The following is a 22,258-nucleotide window of genomic DNA, read 5'->3' as shown; positions in this document are numbered from 1 at the left end:
AAGACCTCTTAACACACAAGTTGGCCAGCGTGCTACTAGGAACATGTAATAAATGAGCAAAAACAAAAGCTGATAGTGGAGATTCAGTAGAATAAAATCATAAAAAGGCCATTTCTACATATGTTTGTAAATTCTACTCTCAACTTAAAATAAGAGAAAAATCAAACGCACCATTTTGAATACATCAAGAAGCAACCTAAGAACAGACGAGACATTAAAATTTTAAATATAAAAACCAATGATTTATTAAGATACAATATAAGATTAACAACAGTTTAAATGGCCAGAAAAGTATTAAAGACTGCAACCATTATGACTCGGCCATATGTTTGGTCTCTAGTTCACTGCATGTAAAGTTTAAAGGCATTGCCTCAACCAAGGATTTGGGGATGCCAAATATACAAAAGAGAAAAATAGAGTGATTTATGATCAAAACATAAACAAAAGCAGCATTCAATCTTAAAGTCTCCGTAAGTACACTATGCATGGGAACTGCGTAGAATGCCATGAGCATATCCACCAGTCATTATCAAAGAAACCAGAGATACTACACCTGCAGGAAAAATCTTCCCAGATTTCTTAAAACGCGTCCCCATTGCAACCAAAAGAGCAACTGAGATCCCTGAAATAAAACACTTTGTCTTAGTCTTAAAGAAGAACTTTGTAGAGAATTTATCAATCTCCTTACACTGACTAATCTAGTACATCCCAGCCAAAAATGGCAAACACCATTAAATCCCTATAAAGTCTCATTTAGGCAAGCATGTCAGTGTAAAAGCAATAATAATGTCAATTGCATGTGAGTGTGTAAGATTGACGAAGTCCAAGATAAAATTTTAACAAAAGCGCCAAGCTGAAACAATGAGATCCCATGGAAACACTTACCAAGCCCAACTGACGATGCAAATACTGGATTTGTAGGAAGTTGAGTATGCACAGAGTAAAGCACCAATGCCGACAATCCTCCCGATATAAGGGATTTAGAACTCCCACTTTTCACATAGCCCATAAGTCCACCCACTGTACATAAATAAAGAGAAGAGTCCATTTAGAAAGTCAATTGTAGATTCCACTCTGAGATGCATGTTTGCTAAATTTTAAATAAAATGCCAATGGCAAGAGTGTCTCAAAATTGTCTGCTTCCTCTGTTGTATTCAGAGCTTCTATTGATGAATTGGTTAATGATCTTTCTTGCCGCTAAGAAACCAGTGTGCAAGCATAAAGACAAATATTTTCTTATTACAGGATTTCACTTTCTCCATTTATCACCTTAGTTATTGGTCTCTACAATCAAATAAGCCGCTGAGGTGGTTTAAGTTTGCAAAGGCAGAAGGGCTAGAAGTGTCACACTTTTAAGCTGTTAAGTTTGACCCCAATAGTGAAAAATGTCATAAATCAAAATCTTGGCTCTCCATTGCTTACTCCTGCTCTTGGAGACCTCTGTCTTCAATACTTCTCGACTTGGATGTCTTATGTGCAACTATTCCACAATTACAAATTCTTGGTGATATGAGTTGGACGACTGGGAGGAAATTTTCCTGCCGAGACTAATCTTAAATATGTAATGCCCAAAACATGAATAAAATAATATGTTCATCAAACTCAAACTAATTAAGAAAGTCTTTAATAATAAAATTAGCATATGGCACAAACTACATCGCCAAACATCAATTCAGATAGACATACAATGTTTTCACAAATAAAAATAGATTTGGTAAAATAACAGGGGAAAATGAAATAGATACCAGCTACAAGAAATAACCAATGGAAAGAATACTTCTTGACTTGGATGTCTTATGTGCAACTATTCCACAATTACAAACTCTTGGTGATATGAGTTGGACGACTGGGAGGAAACTTTCCTGCCGAGACTAATCTTAAATATGTAATGCCCAAAACATGAATAAAATAATATGTTCATCAAACTCAAACAAATTAAGAGTCTTTAATAATAAAATTAGCATATGGCACAAACTACATCTCCAAACATCAATTCAGATAGACATACAATGTTTTCACAAATAAAAATAGATTTGGTAAAATAACAGGGGAAAATGAAATAGATACCAACTACAAGAAATAACCAATGGAAAGAATACTTCTTGACTTGGATGTCTTATGTGCAACTATTCCACAATTACAAACTCTTGGTGATATGAGTTGGACGACTGGGAGGAAACTTTCCTGCCGAGACTAATCTTAAATATGTAATGCCCAAAACATGAATAAAATAATATGTTCATCAAACTCAAACAAATTAAGAGTCTTTAATAATAAAATTAGCATATGGCACAAACTACATCTCCAAACATCAATTCAGATAGACATACAATGTTTTCACAAATAAAAATAGATTTAGTAAAATAAGTGGAAAATGAAATAGATACCAACTACAAGAAATAACCAATGGAAAGACTACTGTAGAAAAAGACATTACTTTCTAAAGACTTCAATCAAATATTCATAAATGTAAAAAATGCAAGATAAATGTAATAAATTTATACTGTCATAATGTAATGTTATGACTTTTATTCTATTGTCAAAATTAATATGTAGCAATGCTACCAATATTGCATTTGGGCAAATGGGCAGAGCGTTAAACAAGGAAACATCTGGAAGAACAATCTGCAAAAATTGCTGGAAAATATCAGGAAACATTGGAAATTGACAAAATTATTCTAATTCATTAGAGTAAAAATCAATTTTACTCACTCCATTGTTTTTTAAGATAATTGGAAAAGAACAAGAAATTTGAAAATATAATATCAAAGAAGGATAGAAAAGCACACATCATCAACCGTATTCCAATCTGCATCCTTCTCTTTACTGTATGAAGACAACCTATCCTTCAGACATATATTCAGCTCCTGATAGTTCCACTAGTAGCAGATAAGATAGGTTAAGCATTTGGAGATAATAGGCAGAGAACCCAGAAGAGATTGCAGAATTTCCATTCACAGATTTTATCTCTAGCCCGAGTCCAAAGCTGCCATCCAGCCATTTTTATCTTCACTTTTTGGATTGGTTGACATGTTTTTTTCATATAGATTTAAACTTTAAAAGCTAAGTCACAGGATACACCAAATTTCATCCATGAAGTGCGAATTTTTACCCTTTCTGAACTTCATCCAAATTTTAGGATATTTAATATAATATTGTTTGCAATAAGATTATTTTATTTTAAAATAATATTAAGTTATTTAGTTTTATTATTTAGCAATGTCAAACGATTTTGACAATTTTGTGGATATATTACATTTAAAAAATAGATAAATTTATATAAGTTAAATTTATGTCCATTTTTCTTCAAAATTTTCACCCTCGACAAATATCATCCAAATTTTATAATCGACAAAGTCGAACTCGAATTCAAACTTGTGAATTAGCTTATAAGTAGCAGCAATATTTAGTTATTATCCCCATATTGATAGATCTTAGTTCAAAGATATGACATTGTTTTGCAGCCATATTAAATCTTTTGGCCAAAACTGAAAGAATCTTCTTTACTCTGTTTCCCCCAACTCAAATTTCTACCCAACCTTTTGGGCTTATATAACCTGAAAGTCATTCATTAACTTTGCAACTGACAGCCCATGGACAATACTCCATATGCCCTACTAAAATTGTGTGTTTACGGTTTTCCTCCATGTTGAACAGATGACTATCACTGCCGTTTTCATAAATCAAAACCATACAAACCACATATTGTTCAGAATCTGAGCACTCAAGCATGAATTTGTAGAACATTTTCCAAGCCAATCTTTTTCAAGTCAGCCTTCAACTCATAGTGCTTTTATTTAGTGCCCAACAATGTCTCTGGATCAAGTGATGATATTTTGCCACCAGGCAGTTGTTTTCCTCGCCCACCTCCTACTCTCTATTGCCCAGAGGTGGAGATATCTTCACACTTGCACCAGCTACACATAAGAATGGACTATTTTCAAAGGTGTGAATATTAAATGCTGTAAGATCATTTGATCCTCTCAGGTAACAAGGTATTTTGGAAATAGGATTCATCCAATAAAAAACTGCAGTATTTTTGGCCTTATAATTAATGGAAAAGTTACTGTGACGTGAGGATTTTACTTCTTTCAGTTTCAAGTTTCAACCATTGGTGCATCTACAAAACCCAAAGAACGACCCCAAAAAATGGCTCAAGTTCTTCGTAGTGCCTTGACAATTCAATTTAAGCCTTAAATTCAACATCTGTCCAATCCTCTAGAAAGAAAACTGTTTCTAATGTTAGATACTGCCATTTTCCATATTTTTTCTTCTAAAATAAGTTGTGCTCTCTATGTTTATCTTCTTTTCTAGAAAAACATTGTTGAAATCATAGTTGGCATAATCGCCAAATAATCCGCGATTTGCCACTAATCGCCAAGTTTTTTACTCAGGCAAGTTTTCGGCAGATTTAATCACAAAGTAAAAACTTGCCGTTTTTTTGCACCATTTAATCACCAAGCAATCAGCGAGTTTTTTGAAACTCGCCAGTGTTAAGACAGCAGGATAAAGGAAAAAGCCGATATAGTTTTGTTTGCCAGTTAATTTTCTGCATTGGGAGGCATTTATATATAGCTAAACTCTGCTTGTTTCTTTTGTGTTCTCTTTAATTAAATCATTAAATGAATCTTCTCATTGAGATTTGCTAAAAAAAAATGTATTTTTTATTAAATTTTAGAGCCCAATTTTTTTATAAATATTGGCCAATTTTTTCCCAAATAAACTTTAAGGGGCTTGGCGAGTTGTTGCCGAGTGAGAGTTTTCCAACTATGGTTGAAATCCTTCAACCAGTAACCTGCAGCAAGGTTGTCTGCCCCCAAAGAATACACTCCCACATGAAGTACTACTGATCTGGTTCAAGAATGGATTGATTGTATGGTATGTGCAAACTGAACAATTGCAAGAATGTAGAGGAGCTTTAACATGGTGGAAGCATGAATTTAATGCTCAATTAGAAGAATGGGCATATGGTATAATTAGTATGAAGCAAGCTTGCCCATGCAGGCTGCTTAATTTCCGTAGTAGAGAGACATATGACATACTGTTGTACTGAAAAACATCACATGTAATGGTGGTAAGCCAAATAACACTGCATAACAGAAAGCAATTGCATAGCAATTGAGCATGCAAAAAAAGAAAGAAATCGTAGTAGTGTCCACAAATGACCAAACGTAGGTCAATGAGTCTAGAGTTAAAGCAGTTAAAGAAAGACAGTTATAGGAAGATAAAAATAAAATATATCGATGTCCAACAAATGACCACAACTGGGTAAAAGAGCTTGAGGAGACGTACAAAATACAACCAACAACAGGAATGCAAAACAGTGACCAGAAACCAATCAACAATAGAGAGAGGGAAAAAGAAAACGAAAGCCCAACAAGCATGGGAAGGATGGAGGGGGGAAGAAGGCAACCCTACCACGCCTAACAAAACTAAGAAGCTGAAGAGACAAAGAAAAAGCCCAGAACAGAAGGATAATGTAGTGGGACAGTGCTAACAATGTTGCCTCTAGAGGAGACTCACTCAGGTAGAGGGAGCTGATCTGGATCTCTACTAATATGATTTTTAGGGTCTCACAAACTTGGGCTGAGAAGGCAAGTCTAACTGCCTTCTGTTACTACAGACCGTCCTAGGGAAAAAAAAGGTGATGAGCTGATTGGATAAAGGGCAAAAGGGGCACTCAAAAGAGTGGTCCCTCAAGCTACTAGCGTCCTCCAGATAAAGAGCCACACATCTCTGATCCGTGTACCTAAAGAAGGACAAGAGGGAACAAGACTCTCAAAAGAGATAGTAGAACCTAACCGCTCCATTGACTCCACCTCGCTGAGAGTACAAAGCTAATAGATCCAGTCACCTTTGTCTAGCAAGTGGTTGGTCTTGACAAGAGATGGAGGGAACCAACTCTGAAAGACCAAAGAGGAATCCTAAGGGAGTGATTCCAATGACAAGAAGTATAAGGACAAACAATAATACCATCTTGGATCTCCAAAAAGTACTCAGCATAGAAAGCCATCTTCAGACGAAGCCCCCCATGGAGGATGACCCAAGTGGTGTGAATGGATTACTTGTAGATATCCTCTCTAACGCATTTGTTCAGAACCTATAAGGGGGGAGAAGGTGGGGAGGGGCATCCAAAGAATACTGGAATGGGGGGGTCAATCTCAATCCTAATAGTATCAGAAGGGAAGAGGCCCCCGCCAACTAGCTACAAGACTGACAGGATGGAGCAGCAGAGAGAGCAAGGGACTTTGAAGAGCAGTACACGATGTAGGGATATTTCAAATGACCCTCCTTGGAATCAGCAAAGCCACAAAGATGGTGTAAGAACCAAACAAGGTCAAAGATGGCCTTGAGCTTGAGAGAGTGCCCCGAACTCCACTAGAACAATACTGTGAGGTGTAGACCATCTACATCTGATAAACTGCCGAAGAAGAAGAATCTGAACTTGCTCAATAGAAGCTAAGTCTCACCCCAGAAGAGAAGGCCATCAAACCACTGAACCATAGAGAACCATGAATCGCACAAGAGTGTCAAGAAGTGCCATGGACGAGATGTCCTCGAAGTGATACTTGAAGCATTATCTTTCAAGAAGAGCAAGGGACCCAAACCCCTTGCAGATATGCGATTGAATAGTTGGCCACCAAATAAAATGGGAGCCAACAAACTTAAGCCCCAAGTAGGTATAAGATGAGATAATCTCAACCACGAAGCCACCAAAGGTAAAGCAAAGATGGGAAGTGTTAAGGAAATTAAAGACCATTACCTTAGTCTTACCCACGCTCACAGTTAGTTGTCTCATCACAAAAGGAAGCCAAGAAAACCGTCTCTATAAGCCCTAGAGAGAGGAGGTATATGTGACAAGCAAGGTATGAACTAGCACGTGGTGAAGAAGGCAATCGTCACCCACAAGAAGGTGCTCATGGAGGAAATCATCAAGCTCATCAATATATATCTCAACCAGAGTAGGAGATAGGGGACAACACTGCTTCACCCCATGGTGCTACCAATGAAGCTGGAGAAGCCAGTGGGAATCCTAAAATATCCCAGAACCATCTCATAAAGTCCAGTGATGAAAGTGGAAAGTAGGTCTAGGATGTCGATGCCGCGAAGTCTCTGATAAGTGCCCATCGGGGGACTATGTCAAAGGTTTTGTGGAAGTCGTCAAAGCAGCAAATGGACCTTTGAGGAACGAGACCAAACCTCCTAAGGACCTCAAGAATAGTGCAGAGAGTCAAGATGTGGTCCATAGTCTGATAATCCTATCTGAAACTCGCTTGCCCTCTGGCCTAGCCTAGCGCTAATTGAGCTTTCTGGAAAGAAGAATATTAAGAACCTTAGCATACAGCTTTGGGGAGTGCAGCTAGTCATATTACTTTTGTAGTTATTGGGGTCGAAAGTTGGGCCTGCCTTATCAATCAAAAGGATAATATAATGAGGGAAACCCAAACAAACCACCTGATTGAAGAGCTCAAAGAGAAGGGAACAAAGAACAATTAGACCACACTTGAAGAGTTTAGCCTGAAAACCCTCCTCATCAACTGCCCTACTAGTAATCATGTTTCTGATAACCTCTTAAACAGATGAACAAGTGAGAAGATAGTATGCGAAAGGGGGGTGGCCTAGACAAGGGGTTGGTCAGGGATATCGTACAATGTTGAGACAAAGGCAAATAAGATACTCTACACGAGCTCAAGGGAGAGGGTGGAGTGAAAAGGAAATAGTGTATGCTTGAACGACTTTGGAGAACAAAAGAGGGAGGAGCAACGGGAAAATCTACGTTGGGAAATGAAAAGGCATTTCTCCCAACAAAGGAAGAGGCGATGTCACAGTTGTAAGGAAGGGAAGGATGGGACATGTTGGGTGAAGGCATGGCAGAGGCGAGAGTGAAAAAGCCTTACAGTCCTCATCATACGAATAGTTCATTGGACAAATATGCTTGGGCTTGAAGGGGAGCACGAGAAGGTAACCTCACCATACCAATAGTTCATAGGACAAAAATGCCTAGGCTTGGAGCCTCCCAGATAGCAGCAAAACAGGGGAAGAAAGAACCCTAGAATCAAAATCAATAAAGTACATGAGATGAAATAAAGCAACGTGCCACTAACAAATAGCAATGGAGGGCAAAGAAGATCCCCAAAAGCATGTGTCAGTAAGGGGCTGAACTGAAATCTCATTAAATATCCCCATCTATATCTCTAATAGAGTTCTCTGAGCCATCGTTGATTACTGTCACTATCAAAGGTAATGTTCACTAGGAAGTTTCTAAGGTCAAAAGCATAAAAGGCCGAAAAGCACTTGTGCATAACATCCAAGGCCACTATACCTCCCATAATAGAGAAGCTGCTTGCCATATGATTCGTCAATATAAGAAATATAATTCTTTCTTCCTGAAATTAGTGCTACTGACATCAGTCCACAAATGTTCAAATGCAGTAAGTTTAGAATATCCTTGGATCTATGCTCACTACTTGGGAAAGCAGTCTTGGCATAATGCAATGTCCCCATCACGGAATTTAACATATTTATACCAAAAATAACATTTCCAACAATAACATATCAAAGTGAACTTAATTAATCATCAATAATTTGACAAATAATGAAGAAATACATCACTTGGTGAAACCAGATTATGATAGGCATTGTGACTAGCTAACTACCTCATAACCAATTTATGAAAACTCAAAAGGGCAAACCTTCTCTCGATTCTATATATGTAACATGGGTGTGCCAATGAATCCCCCAGGCTTCATCGCCCTCTTATTCCCGAGTGTGGAGGGAGTGTATCATAAGTTGTTGCATATAGAAAAACTATCTTCCCACAAAAAGAATTAGGAATTATAGTTCTACTTCTGCCCCCTGCCCCCTGATATAATTTGAATAACCAAGTCAATTGTTATGAGACATTTGCTCATCTATGAACAATACTACTTTTTCTTTATTTCACTATTTTATTGTGACAATATTTTGATTGAAACATAATATTAATGGTGTCCTTTTTTTAAAAATACATTCCAAATTGAATATACGAGAAATGTCCAATGTCTCATTTTACAAAATTGGAACGCAAAATTTGGGACCAAAATGCAGTTCCTAGCACTAAGTTTCGGTCACAAGATTGGAATGGCAAATCAATTTCTGGAGCAAGTACTGCTGCCCACTTTTCAATAAGATTACACGAGTTTGAATTCTTATCTGAAGATAAGTTGGATGGAATCTATGGTTCAACAGCTGAGTAATTCTTGGTATAGGATTGATAGAAGATATGCTTTGACTATAGGAGATGGATTTTCAGCTAGTTCCATACACATGATTCCTACATATTCACTAGCATTTCAAATTGATTACTATTCTGCTAGTTCCTCTGTGCTGTTGATGTTGACCTTAGCCTTTGAGCAGTTTGATTTTATGCACTTGCAGACTTTAGTGCAGCTAGTGGTGGGACATCTTGTGGGCACAACTCAATTATTCTTCACCTCCATTTGGGAGCATTCAGGTCACCATGGTCACTTCATAACATCACTATTTGTGCTTTCAGATGATGATGGATTGTCTGCAGTGAGTTGGAATACTCAATTTTCCTGCACTAGCACTTGGTGGCTAACTGTTGAAGTCTTGCTTTCAGTGGCTAACTGTTGAAGTCTTGCTTTCAGTGGCTGACTGCAGACATAATATTTGGATTGTGATTGGCAAACAATTTGTCGATAGGATTTTTCTTTAAGTCATAGATTTCAGCCCCCTTAGAGTTTTCAGACCTATGGGAGTTGTTCTAGTTTACATTAGCATCTCAAGATGGGCTGATATGTTTTATGGTGTGCCTATGATAGGTGTTACACACTTCCATGGGAGATCATTTGCAATTGAAGAATTGTTCAGTGTTGATAGCTCCTTGATATACTACCATATCCTCATATTGACATTTTTGATGACATGATAATCAGGGATTCTGGCATTGACATGTTTGGTGCATTACTTCAGTTGGATTTTGATAAGTGGCTTCACAACTCCGAGCATATTGTTGTTTATATTACAGTAGCACAACGGATTGGCAGAGAAACATTCTTGAGGTTTATATGGGAACCGAGATTTGGCTTCAGCATGCAAAAGAAGATTGCTTGAGGGAAAGCAATCTTTAGGAAGGAAGGACTATAATGTCCCCTTTTGGGACATTAGAAATCAATTAAAATTATATCAAATTTAATGATGAATTAATTTAATTAATTAATAAGGTACTAAAATGACTATATGGAGCCCAGTGGAAAATTAATAAAGTCCTTTTAAGTTTAAAGAGGGAGACTAAAGAGATGAAGAAAAAGCTTATGAAGAAATAGGCATATGGAAAACAAAGTCACAGGGATGTGCTATAACAGAACATTAAGAGGCTCATTTACATTATGCTTAGTACATGCCTGGAATATCACTTCCCCTTAGAGAGTTTGGGAGCCTTGGCTTTCAATTTTGAAACTTGGGGATGGAAACCTTCAAGGTTTCTTGGTGGATTAGATAGAAACCTCATTCATTTCTTGGTAGATTTGCAACGCAGTTCATAGTTTCAGCAAATATGTTATAAAGGTATTTAATTTCTGTTTGGAAAACAAGCTTGCAATGATTTATCTTCATAATTAATTTTAGATCTTATTTCAGTCTTGATATTATATGATTTTTATATAATCTGTTAGATAAAAGGAAATCCATTTGCATGTAAATTTTGTGCTTAAATTCCTGTGAAACATTTGCAAAATTTGGAGCAAATATCTAGAAGGGGGTATTTCACAACTCCATTCGGGTTACCTTCTAAGTGCAAGACAGAATAGTTCGACTAGCTACCTTCACATCAAACTCTTCAACTAGAACTATACTCAGACCCAGACTCCAGACCAATTCTTCATTGATATAGTTAATAGTAGCTACGCACTACAATGTAGTTTCAAAACCCCTTTAATGCAGAATGCACTATAGTGTAGTTCTCTCTTGCGGATTCTTTAACATTTTATGCCTAATTTTTCACTTTCAGCATCTTCATCAGAGATAATTTCAATATAATGTACCTGCCCCTTTCCTAAGCAACGATGTTCTGACTATCATGGTTCCTTGCATGTAATACACAACTTTCTTCTCCTTAGTTCTTTCCTACTTACATCCATTTGCTATGACTTTGTTGTAGGCATTCTTGTGAGTGTTGAGATTCTTTGAAAAGACTTTTTGGTATGCATAGGTTGAGTTGTCCTCTAACTATTAAATCCATCCCTTGCCACTAACTTCCAAGTTGAGAACTGATTTCATGGCCTCTTTGAAATTTCTAGGGTTTAAAGATTTTTGTAACCCTTTAAATGGCCCAGCTGGGCCTTCAATAAAGAGTACTATCCAGTGTTACCAGCCTCGGACTTGGTCAGGGCCAAATTGGGCTCGGATTCGATCTCGGTGGCTGAACTCGGCAAATTAAAAGAACCGTGAAATTCAAGATTTCTAAGGATTTAAGTTTTTTTCATGCATCATTTAGCCAATTAAGATCAAATGCACAATAATTGAGATAAATAGAAGCTACTTTCCGCGCATATACAACTTTTCATAAGTCACATAAGTATAAATACAAATCTGTGAAAGAGATTACTTAAACTGAATAACATAATAGAAATCTGAAATATAGTGTAACTGTCAAATTTCTACAGTATCCATGGAATCAAAAGTTCAAAACATTTATCAAAAGAAAGGCTCATAGTAGCCTATGTCTTCCTACAAGTAAGCCTCTTCCAAATGCTTCTTTTAACTCCTCTCAATGCTTATATGCAAGCTACAAAGTGGCACAAATAATCAGCAACTGATATATGAGAGCCAACTGATTTGCTAATCTATCTCCCAAAACCCCAATACTCTCCCCTCAACTCTTATTTCTCTATTCTTTGTGTTTGCAAGTGATAGAATGGCCTTTTTGGGTCTTACTCATGCTTAACATACAAAAAAAAACAAAAAAAACATTAAAATTTTGTTTTTTGTGTTTTCCACATGCCCCCTACCGGCTAAGTCAATTTGACAGGACTCGATGAGTCAGTCGAGTCAGTGAGTCAACCAAGACTCGGCTAGGACTCGACCGAGTCCAAGTCCTGAAGCGATTTGCCTTGTTTTGATGGGCACACCTCGAGATTCACTGAGTCCTGTAATGTCGGTACTATCAACCTCCTACCTGACACATCTGGCACCACTACAACAAGATTTTCAAACTCAGTTACATAGTATTCCATTGTGCCTTCTTGCCTCAAATTGGGCTACATTCCTGAAATGTATTTATAGGTCTGTTCTATCAACTCTCTCAATCAACCTTTGACTGAATCCGTCTATGGTCAGAACTGGATGATGTCCCTAAGTTGCTAACCTCTGGTTCCGCCATTTATGAGATACTCCCTCTAAATGTAAGGTTGTAAATTTGATAGTATCTTCCTCCATCTTTGAATTCAATGAGTAGTGTGTCGAGTTTTTGTAACCATGATTTGGTTTTGATACTATTTGTTCCATCAAAGTTAGGCATTGTGATTTTTCCCAAACAATGTTGAATATCCTTAATCGTGCACTTCCCTCAAATGCACTCCTGCTTTTAATCCACAATATTTAGTAAAGATCATATCATACTTAGCTACTTTACGAAGGGTGTGGTACTCTACATGAAGACAATCCATTTCATTGATCTGACGCAGTTCGTCATCACCAACTTATTCTTTTGTCAAAAACCTAGCCCTAAATGTTATGGCTGAGACTTTATCTCCCTTGGAATTGTTGTTTTCAACATTATTACCATAACTCCTTCATTAGCAGCACTTTCTCCAGGCTTATCACCACCATTATTCTGATGGATTCCCTTCAACAATCACACCACTTCCTATCATGTCTCGAACATGTTGAGTTGAAGCTCCTAAAATCTCTTGAAGAATACATTAGTAGCTTTATCTTTGTCCCCCATACTGTTACCATTCTTCAATTCACAATGTAGATACCTTCGAGTTCCTTAGCTCATTGATTGACCCCACAAGCTAGCAGGCATGAACACTTTAATACTACTAACAGATGCCCTTGTAAAGTTTCTGCAAATTCTGATGGAAATGTTCAGTGAAATCTGCAACAAACTCTGTCCTGAGATATTTCCTTCTTGAAGATTTAATTCTATTCTAGATTGCTGAGAATGATCTTTTAGTTGATCTGAATATAGAAGAAGTTGTGGCCTTTATTTCTGATCTGAATATTATATATATTTATCTGCAATAAATTGATAGGATTGTATTGCTTGAAGAAGCAGACTTATTTGTAATTGTGTGTTCTTCAATCTGCAATATTAACCTTCCTATATACCCGACTAAAGGTCATAACATTCCAAAGGATGTCTTTTACCTAGGTCAATACATATGCCTCTTCCTTAAATCGGTGACTTACAAGTTATGGTTATAATTAAGTGCTAACACACACATAGTGATTAGTTTAGTTTTTAATGTCTCATAACTGTCTAGGAAGTTGCCGTTTCATGCTAGGAATAATATTTATAAGGCCATACGTAATATATAGGATAAGAAGAATAAGTGCGGACTGCACTTCCAAACCTGTAGGATATCAAGTTATATACTTAACACTCCCTCTTAACCTGATAATCATACAGAGAGATATCATATCTAGCAACATCAATACAGATGAATAAGCAAGAATCAATACTCTATATCTATTTGTATCTTCTTTGAATGAAGTATCATAGAACACATGATACAAAGTCATATTACTAAACCTGTGATATGACAAATCACTTCTGCTAGTGATAATATATAGGATAAATCTGAAGAGTAATTTAATTTCTCCATTATCCAAGTTGTAACTCATAGAAACTGGTATTTCTATATCACAACAAGATCCTGAGTTTAAGATCTACTAGAATACAAGATAAACCCGGAGAACACTAAAATTCTTCCTTTATCCAATTTGTGACTCGTGAACATAGCAATGTCAACATCACAGAATAATCTTAAACTCATCTAGATCTTACAGTAGAACTCTACTATTTAGCACATTACCTAAGAGATCGTCACCTCTTATAATGTTTTATACAAGTGTTCATTATTTTTCAGAGATCGTCACCTTTTAAAATAATGAATACAAATGGTGGGGCCCATAACAGTCAATAGCCTGACAAAATAAAATTATTTTATTAATAATCAAGAGAGTACAAATGGATTACAACTCAACCATACCAAGTCTCCTCCTAAAGTGTTCCATCTTCACTCTAGATAAAGGTTTGGTAAGTATGTTTGTTGTCTGATCTGCAGTGCAAATGTATTCCAATTTTATACAATTCCTGTCTACCATATCTCTTACATAATGGTAAGGAATTTTAATATGCTTAGACCTGTCATGGAAAACTGGATTCACTGAGAGCTTGATGGAACTCTGATTATCACAATGAATAATCGTGGGATTCATAGCTTGCCCAAATAATCCCACAGGTAACTTCCTCAGCCATATTGCTTCTCAGGAGGCCATCGGTGCTACAATGTATTCAGCTTCTGTGGAACTCTATGCTACTGAAGACTATTTTCTACATATCCAAGATATCATTGCTGATCCCAATCTGAAACAGCATCCTAAAGTACTTTTCTTGTCTTTAACACTTCCACCCCAATCTGAATCAATGAATCCATGTAAGTCTAAAGCAACTTTCTCATATTTGAGTCCGAGATTGAGAGTGCCTTGTAAGTATCTCATAATGTGTTTAACTGCGACTAGGTGAACCTCCTTCGGTTTACACATAAACTGACTTAAGGCATTAACTGCATAGCAAATATTTGGTCTTGTATTTACTAAGTACATAAGAGACCCAATCATCTATCTGTAGAGAGTAAAATCTGTGGATGGTGATTCTGCAACTACTTCCTTAAGTTTATGTAGATTAGTCTCCATAGGAGAAGACATAGGTTTGCAATTCCACATTCCAGATTTCTTTAAAATATCTGATATATACTTCCCTTGATTTAGTATGATACTGTCAGAATTCTACCATACTTCCAGTTCTAGGAAGTAATGAAGGAGTCCCAAATCTTTCATCTCAAATTCCCTAGTTAGATCTTCCTTGCACTGATCTATGAGATGATCATCACCTGTTATTAGTAGATCATCAACATACAGTATTAGAATTACCATATCATCTTTATCTCTTTTATAATATAAATTTGGATCAGCTTCATTCTTGGAGAATCCTAAGCTGGTGAGATACTTATCAACTCTTTCATACCAAGCCCTGGGAGCCTGTTTAAGCCCATAGAGAGCTTTCTTGAGCCTGCAAACAAAAGCATTAGGATCATGAGTTTTAAATCCTTCAGGTTGTTCCAGATATACTTCTTCTGAAATCTTTCGATTTATGAATGTTGTTTTCACATCCATCTGATGTACCTTCCATCCCTTTGATGCGGCAATTGCTAAAACTGCTCTTACGGAGGTATATCTGGCAACAAGAGCAAAGGTTTCTTCATAATCAATCCCTTTTTTCTGAGAAAATCCTCTGGCTACAAATCTGACTTTATACTTCTCAATACTACTGTCAGCAGCATGCTTTATTTTAAATATCCACTTGGAAGAAACAACAGATTTTCTTTTAGGTCTTGGAACAATTTCCCAAACATCATTTTTCATGATAGATTGGTATTGTTCTGTCATAGCTTCTTTCCAAGTTGTATGTTTAAGAGCATGAGAGGGATTGGTTGGCTCTGTTTTGGATAAATCACTTATGTTAGCTGTATAACCAGAGAATCTTTTAGGTCTTTTGCTTTCTCTGACTGCTCCGGAAGGTGCAGCAAAATCTTGAGCTGCTTCAACTATTTTAACGGCCCAATGTGGTCTTTTGTTTGAATTTTCTTCAAGGCTCATATTTTCATCTTCGATTTCTTCTAAGTTCTCCCTCTAAGACCCAAATTCACTATTTCTTTCAGAACTAGATAAAGGAGAAGGTTCATCAGAAGTTATGGCTCTTTTGAATGCAAGATCTTCTTCAAAGATTACATCTCTGCTAAGTTCAATAGTTTTCTGTCTAGGTATGCAAATCCTATATGCTTTAGAAGTTTTTCTATACCCTACAAAAATACCTTTCCTCCCAAAGGGTTCTAACTTGGTTCTCTTTTCTTTTGGAACATGGATATATACAGGACATTCAAAAATTCTAAGATGACTTATATTGGATTTTACTTTAGTAAATACTTCTTCAAGGGTTTTATCTTTAAGATAGGAGTGAGGGCTTCTGTTTTGAATATATACAGCAGTACAAGAGGCATCTGCCCAAAGATAATATTCTAGTTTTTGGTCAAAAATCATAGCCCTAGCAGCTTCTATAATTGTCCTATTCTTTCTTTCTACTACCCCATTTTTCTCTGGGTTATAAGGAACAGTGTACTCCCTCTTAATCCATGATTCTTTGCAAAACCTTTTAAATAAGTCTGAAGTATATTCTCCTCCATTATCAGTTCTAAGGGTTTTAATTTTATGTCCTGAAAGATTTTTAGTTAATGCTTTGAATTCTTTAAATCTTTATAGGATTTCTTCTAATTCCTTGCATTTTAAAAAGTAAATCCATGTTTTCCTAGAGAAGTCATCTATGAACAAGATATAATACTAGAATTCTCCAAGAGAAGGAACAGACATAGGTCCACATAAATCTAAATGAATTAATTCTAGTACATTATTTGTTTTTCTAGTACTATCATGAAAGGGACTTCTGGTGCTTTTACCCAGAGCACACCCTTTGCAAATACTAGGGTGGCCTTTATTTAATTTGGGTAATCCAGTAACCATCTTTTCCATAGTTGATAAGTTTTAAAATTTAGATGCCCTAATCTTCTGTGTTATATTTCATTTGAATCTTCAGTTTCGTGAACTTGGGCTTGAATGGATCGACTAGATTTTGTATTCAATTCATACAAATATCCCTTTCTTTGACCAATTAACTTTGCTTTCTTGATGGAAGAGTTCTTAGCCCAAATTAATACTTTGCCATCCATGAATGCAACATTGTGTCCATCATCTTCAAGTGATGTAATTGAGATTAGGTTTCTTTTAATCCCTGGTACATAAAGTACACCTTTAAGAAGAAGAATATTTCCTGATTTTAGTTTCAAAGTACAATTTCCAATTCTTTCAACGAAGTGTGCTGAGTTATCACCAATGGTAACTTCACCGTTAACCTTCTCTGATAAAGAATCTAGAGTTTCTTTGTATCCCGTTATATGTCTAGAACATCCACTATCAATTACCCATGCTTCACTTGAAATTTCATTTGATAGTGATGAGTACAATACTCGATTCTCAGGATCATAGGTATCTTCTTCTCTAGTAACATTAGTACAGTTTGCTTGTTGTTTAGAATTCTCAGGACAATTAGATTTTTAGTGTCCAAACTTTTCACATTTGAAACACTTTATCTTAGATAAATCTTTCTTGGGCTTTCTATTCTTTTGATTTCCTTTTTTCTTCTCGAAATGCTTCTTCTTGCCCTTATAGGAGTTTGTATTAAAAACGTGAAGTTCTTCATCTTCTACTTTCGATTTCCCTCCTTTCTTTAGTTTTCTAGATCCCTCTTGAAGACAATCATTCTCGAGTCTATTGAAGTCCGAAAGCTGATCTCTAGCACTTATTCCTTGTGCAAATGTCTCCAATGAATCTAGCAATCCATCTATAGCCATAAGTGTTAATTTTGTGTCACTAATGATGGTTCCTATGCTTGATAGTTCATCTTTAATACTGACAACTCTTAGGAAATAAGAATTTATCGATTCTCCTTTCTTTATCTAAATGTGATTTAGTTGCCTTTTTAATGCAAGAACCCTAGTTGCATTGTTTACTTATATGCATTTTGTAATCCATTCATCATATCAAAGGCAGTTTGATGTTTTGTAAGCATAGGTACAATATCGTTTTTAACTCCATCCAAGATGATTTGAATAGCTTTTCTATTTCCTTTGCTCCATATAGATTTGTGAGGTTCAACTAGGAGTTGTTTGGATGCTCCATCAACGAATTGTTTAGCATTGTTCTCTTCAAGAATCATCAAGATTCTGAATTTCCAGGCTTCAAAGTGTTATTTCCCATCAAACCTATCCTTGGGTCTAATTGTGTATGCCATTGAAGATAGGAGAAACCTACTGAATATATATGAAGCCTAATAACTGAATTTTGCAAAGCCCTAGATCTGATAACTTGGCTCTGATACCATGTAAAGTTTCTGCAAATTTTGATGGAAATGTTCAGTAAAATCTGCAACAAACTCTGTCCTAAGATATTTCCTTCTTGAAGATTTAATTCTATTCTAGATTGCTAAGAATGATCTTCTTGTTGATCTAAATATAGAAGAAAGTTATAGCCTTTATTTCTGATCTGAATATTATATATATTTATTTGCAATAAATCGATAGGACTGTATTGCTTGAAGAAGCAAACTTATTTGTAATTGTGTGTTCTTCAATCTGCAATACTAACCTTCATATATACCCGACTAAAGGTCATAACATTCCAAAGGCCATGTCTTTTACCTAAGTCAATACATATGCCTCTTCCTTAAATCGGCGACTTACAAGTTATGGTTATAATTAAATGTTAACTAACACAGTGATTAGTTTAGTTTTTAATGTCTCATAACTATCTAGGAAGTCGTCGTTTCATGCTAGGAATAATGTTTATAAGGCCATACATAATATATAGGATAAGAAGAATAAGTGCGGACTACACTTCAAGACCTGTAGGATATCAAGTTATATACTTAACAGCCCTCTCATTTACAAAATAGACCTGACCAATATAAACAAAGATATAGAATCAGTTGAAATTAGAATGGAATAATTGATGCAGGTGCATCCTAGGGTAGTTGGTAATCCTGCAAGCTAGAGTGGTTTGATCTTGGGGTTAAAGAGCTCAGTCGAAGAAGAGGTGTGCTCGATCGTCACTAAGTTGTCGTGTTGGCCAAGGAGCTTGGTCACTGAAGGAGCCTGGCATATACTATGTTGCTCAGTTTATACTGCATTGCTCGGTGTATGCTATGTTACTCGGCATGCATTGTTACTTGGCAATGCTTGGTGATTTTGCTAACGCTCGACAATATGGCGCATCGTATGGAGTTCTTGCGGATTGGATCAGCCGACTTGGTGCATTTAATGAGTGTAGGGTGTGATCGTGACATCGAGCAATCGTAAGGATGTGTGAGGACCTATTTTGGTCTTGGTGATCTTTCCTGCGTGTATTTAATGATTGTTGTAAGCTGACTATGACAGTTTATGTTTATTGTGTTCTAATTGCTTCAGGCTGACTTGTGGCTGAAGTGTTTATTTAATGTAAGGGTTTTTAATTTGGAACTTGCTAGGCTAACCTTTGGCTTAATTGGGTATAAGTAGAGGGTCTTGTGGAGTCTTGAATCATTATTCATCCAACATAGAGAAGATGGAGTAGCTGAGGAGGAGTGAAGTTTAGCAGAGTTAGTAGCTAAGTGTGGCTTGGAGAACAAGAAGGTTGCTTGGTGGCTTGCGAGAACAAGTTTAGATTCTTCTTGGAGTTTTCTACCAGATTTTGGGTTAGGTTAGCTAGGGGTTTGGATCTTGCGAGGTCTTGCAAAACTACTACAGTAATTGCTTTGTATTTGGCCGTAACCCGGAAGGCCTTACAGCCAGACATGTTGGATGTAAATCTTATGATTCTATTAGGAGAATTGACATTATTGTGGATCTAAATCTTTGTGTTATTGTTTATATTCCGCTATGTGGTTAATTGTTGGGGGCTAGGACATCTCCTTTGTGGATTCTCCTGCCTTGTACTGCATCAAGTGGTATCAAAGGGAAGGTTGGATTTGGTTGATCTTGTGGATTTGTTGCAGAGGATCTTGGAAGATGCCTCTGAGAAGATTGGACACTAGGGCGATTGATGATCTCTGTGATGTTGTGGAGACTTGGATTTCAGAGAAGGTGAGATCAAATTTCAAATCTGAGATGGAGTTGATGAAGAATGAGATTATGATAGCTATTATTGGTGTACCTAGGAATGTAGGTACTGAAGATGGTTATGAGGAAGCTGTTGAAGACTTTGAGGTTGCTGGATCTAGTGGTGAAGACAGAACTAATTGCATGGACAAACCTATGGAAGATAGAGCTGGCCAGTTGGGTAGATCTGAATTTTAGTTGAAGCTGAAGCACAAGATGGATGTTTCTAATTTTTCAAGTACTTTGAATTCTGAAGACCTGATTGATTGGATTGGTGAGATGGAAAACTCCTTTGAGTTAGAGGATATTGGTGATCCGCTTGGAGTGAGGTTGGCACAAAATAAGTTGAAAGGACATGTTGCTCTTGGGTGGAAAAAATTGCAAAGAGATAGAGAAGAAGGTGGTGAAATGAAAATCTCTTGTTGGAGGTTGATGGTACCTAAATTGAAAGCTAGTTCATTCCTGCTGATTATGGACTTGAGTTGATTAAGAGGTTGCAGAATCTGAAGCAAAAGGATATGTTTGTAAAGGATTATACTGAGTTCTACAAGTGGACTATTTGATCTGGGCATAAAGAACTTAAAGAGATCGAATTTCCACAATCCATTGTATTACATTGATTTGTTTTTGGATTCAATTGTGTAAAGATTTTTAACATCAATGTTTCGAATCACACTACGTGATCCATCATCAAGATAAAAGAAAGCACGAGAACTTTCTAAGGAAAAGGTGGCTAGATATATTAATGACATGACATTCAACATCCAGGATGAGATTGGTCTGTTGAATATTGTTTCAGTTGAAGATGCTTATCAATATGCTCTGACAGCATAAGAAAAGTTGAAGAGAAGACATCAGGGTAGTTCCAAGGGAAGGAGAAGCAGGATCACTCGGCAAAGGATAAACCAAGTGATCCATCACCCAATTATACACATTTGTATACAATGTTGGAGGTACAATCTTCATTTTCTTCTTCAAAGCCGGCCGTAGTTCTTCAACAAACCATCATTTCTTTAATTCGTCAGCCAGTGGGCTCTCCATCTTCCCCACCAACTCTTTCAGTCTTCTTGCGTATACATGGATCATTTCATTCTTTTCTTGTTTTGTACTGTATATTTCTGCTACAATTTTGTTATCGTCCCTTAGTAGTCGGAACTCTACTATGAACTCCTTCCTAGCATCTACCCATGTAATTAATTTATGAGGATTGGCATCCGCAAACCAATCAATTGCTACACCCCGTAGGGTCGCTGGAAACTATCGGGCCCAATCATCCTCGTTCGTTACACCATTTGTCATCCATATTGTTCCACATGTCTTGCAGTGTTTGATTGGATCTGTCGTCCTGTCACTATTAAACTTCGACAATTTTTCCTTTAGTCCTGCCATTGCTACTTTCTTTTGATTCTATGGTACTTGTTGTGTACCCACGCTATTCTGAGTACCCACGTTGTTCTAAGTATCCGCGTTGTTCTGCACAACCGCGTTGCTTTGAACAATCGCCCTACTTCCAACAACCGCATTACTTGGTGAGAAAAGATCATCTTCAAGCGAAGTTGTTCAATTCTCTGCCTGTGTTCGTTCGTCGAGTGTATTGGGAATGAAAAGTTCACTCCACGCTCGTGCTCCTTCGACACTTCGAGCCATGCGAGTTACTTCCCTTCTATCCGAATTCTCTACCCACGATGTATACAAGTTAAGGAACTCCTCCCTTGTCTCTTCCACCAAATTCAATCGCTGTCAAGTCTCTTCTAGCAATTCCTCGACACTCCTCGGTCTGCTAGGTGAATGCACTCCCTCCGTCTGTGCTCCTTCACCCCCTCGATGTCCGTCAGTAATTTGCTGAAGCTTCTGTCTGCGCTCTGCCTGTTGTGCTAAAATTAAAACTTCCTATGCTATACGTATTTCATCCTTATCTTTTATCTTATTCCTATCCTTATTAAGCAAATTCAGCATTAATCTTCATAACACTTCTTCGTTCCAGGTTCAATTGGCAACGGCGCCAAATGTTTACCATACAGAGTAAATGGATACTTATCACATGTAGTATAGTAACATATAACACAATACAGATACTTTATTCATATACGCAATATGCACTCCAATGCTTACAATATGATTATGATGATTACAATGATGTTCCAAAGTCCCTACCGGACGGTATACATATACTTTCCCGAAGGGGTGACTCAACCGTCACGCACCCTTTCGGATACAATTCTACCCATCGGCTACAATTTAGAATTTACTGACAACATGCGAAAGATGAATTAAAACCTGTTGAG

General features: G+C 36.9%; 1 protein-coding gene across 1 annotated transcript in view; it reads right to left on the bottom strand.

Moving 5' to 3' along the window:
• Positions 1-220: 220 nt before the first annotated feature.
• The window catches only part of LOC149572915 (uncharacterized), a 43,007-nt gene continuing 20,969 nt past the window's right edge, over positions 221-22,258 (bottom strand). Inside the window, exons 2-3 of the mRNA XM_089814022.1 lie at positions 886-1,020; positions 221-622 (exon numbers count right to left, since the gene is read on the bottom strand). Coding sequence (XP_089670148.1) covers positions 480-622; positions 886-1,020 — 278 coding nt within the window. The 3' untranslated portion in view covers positions 221-479. The remainder of the gene's footprint in view (positions 623-885; positions 1,021-22,258) is intronic.

This window comes from Cupressus sempervirens, chromosome 2 (genome assembly GCF_028749045.1).
Source record: "Cupressus sempervirens isolate cs-2001-9-10 chromosome 2, ASM2874904v1, whole genome shotgun sequence".
NCBI classification, from domain to species: Eukaryota; Viridiplantae; Streptophyta; class Pinopsida; order Cupressales; family Cupressaceae; genus Cupressus; species Cupressus sempervirens.
Note: the sequence above shows the minus strand (reverse complement) of the source record. Positions and strands in the feature narration are given on the sequence as shown.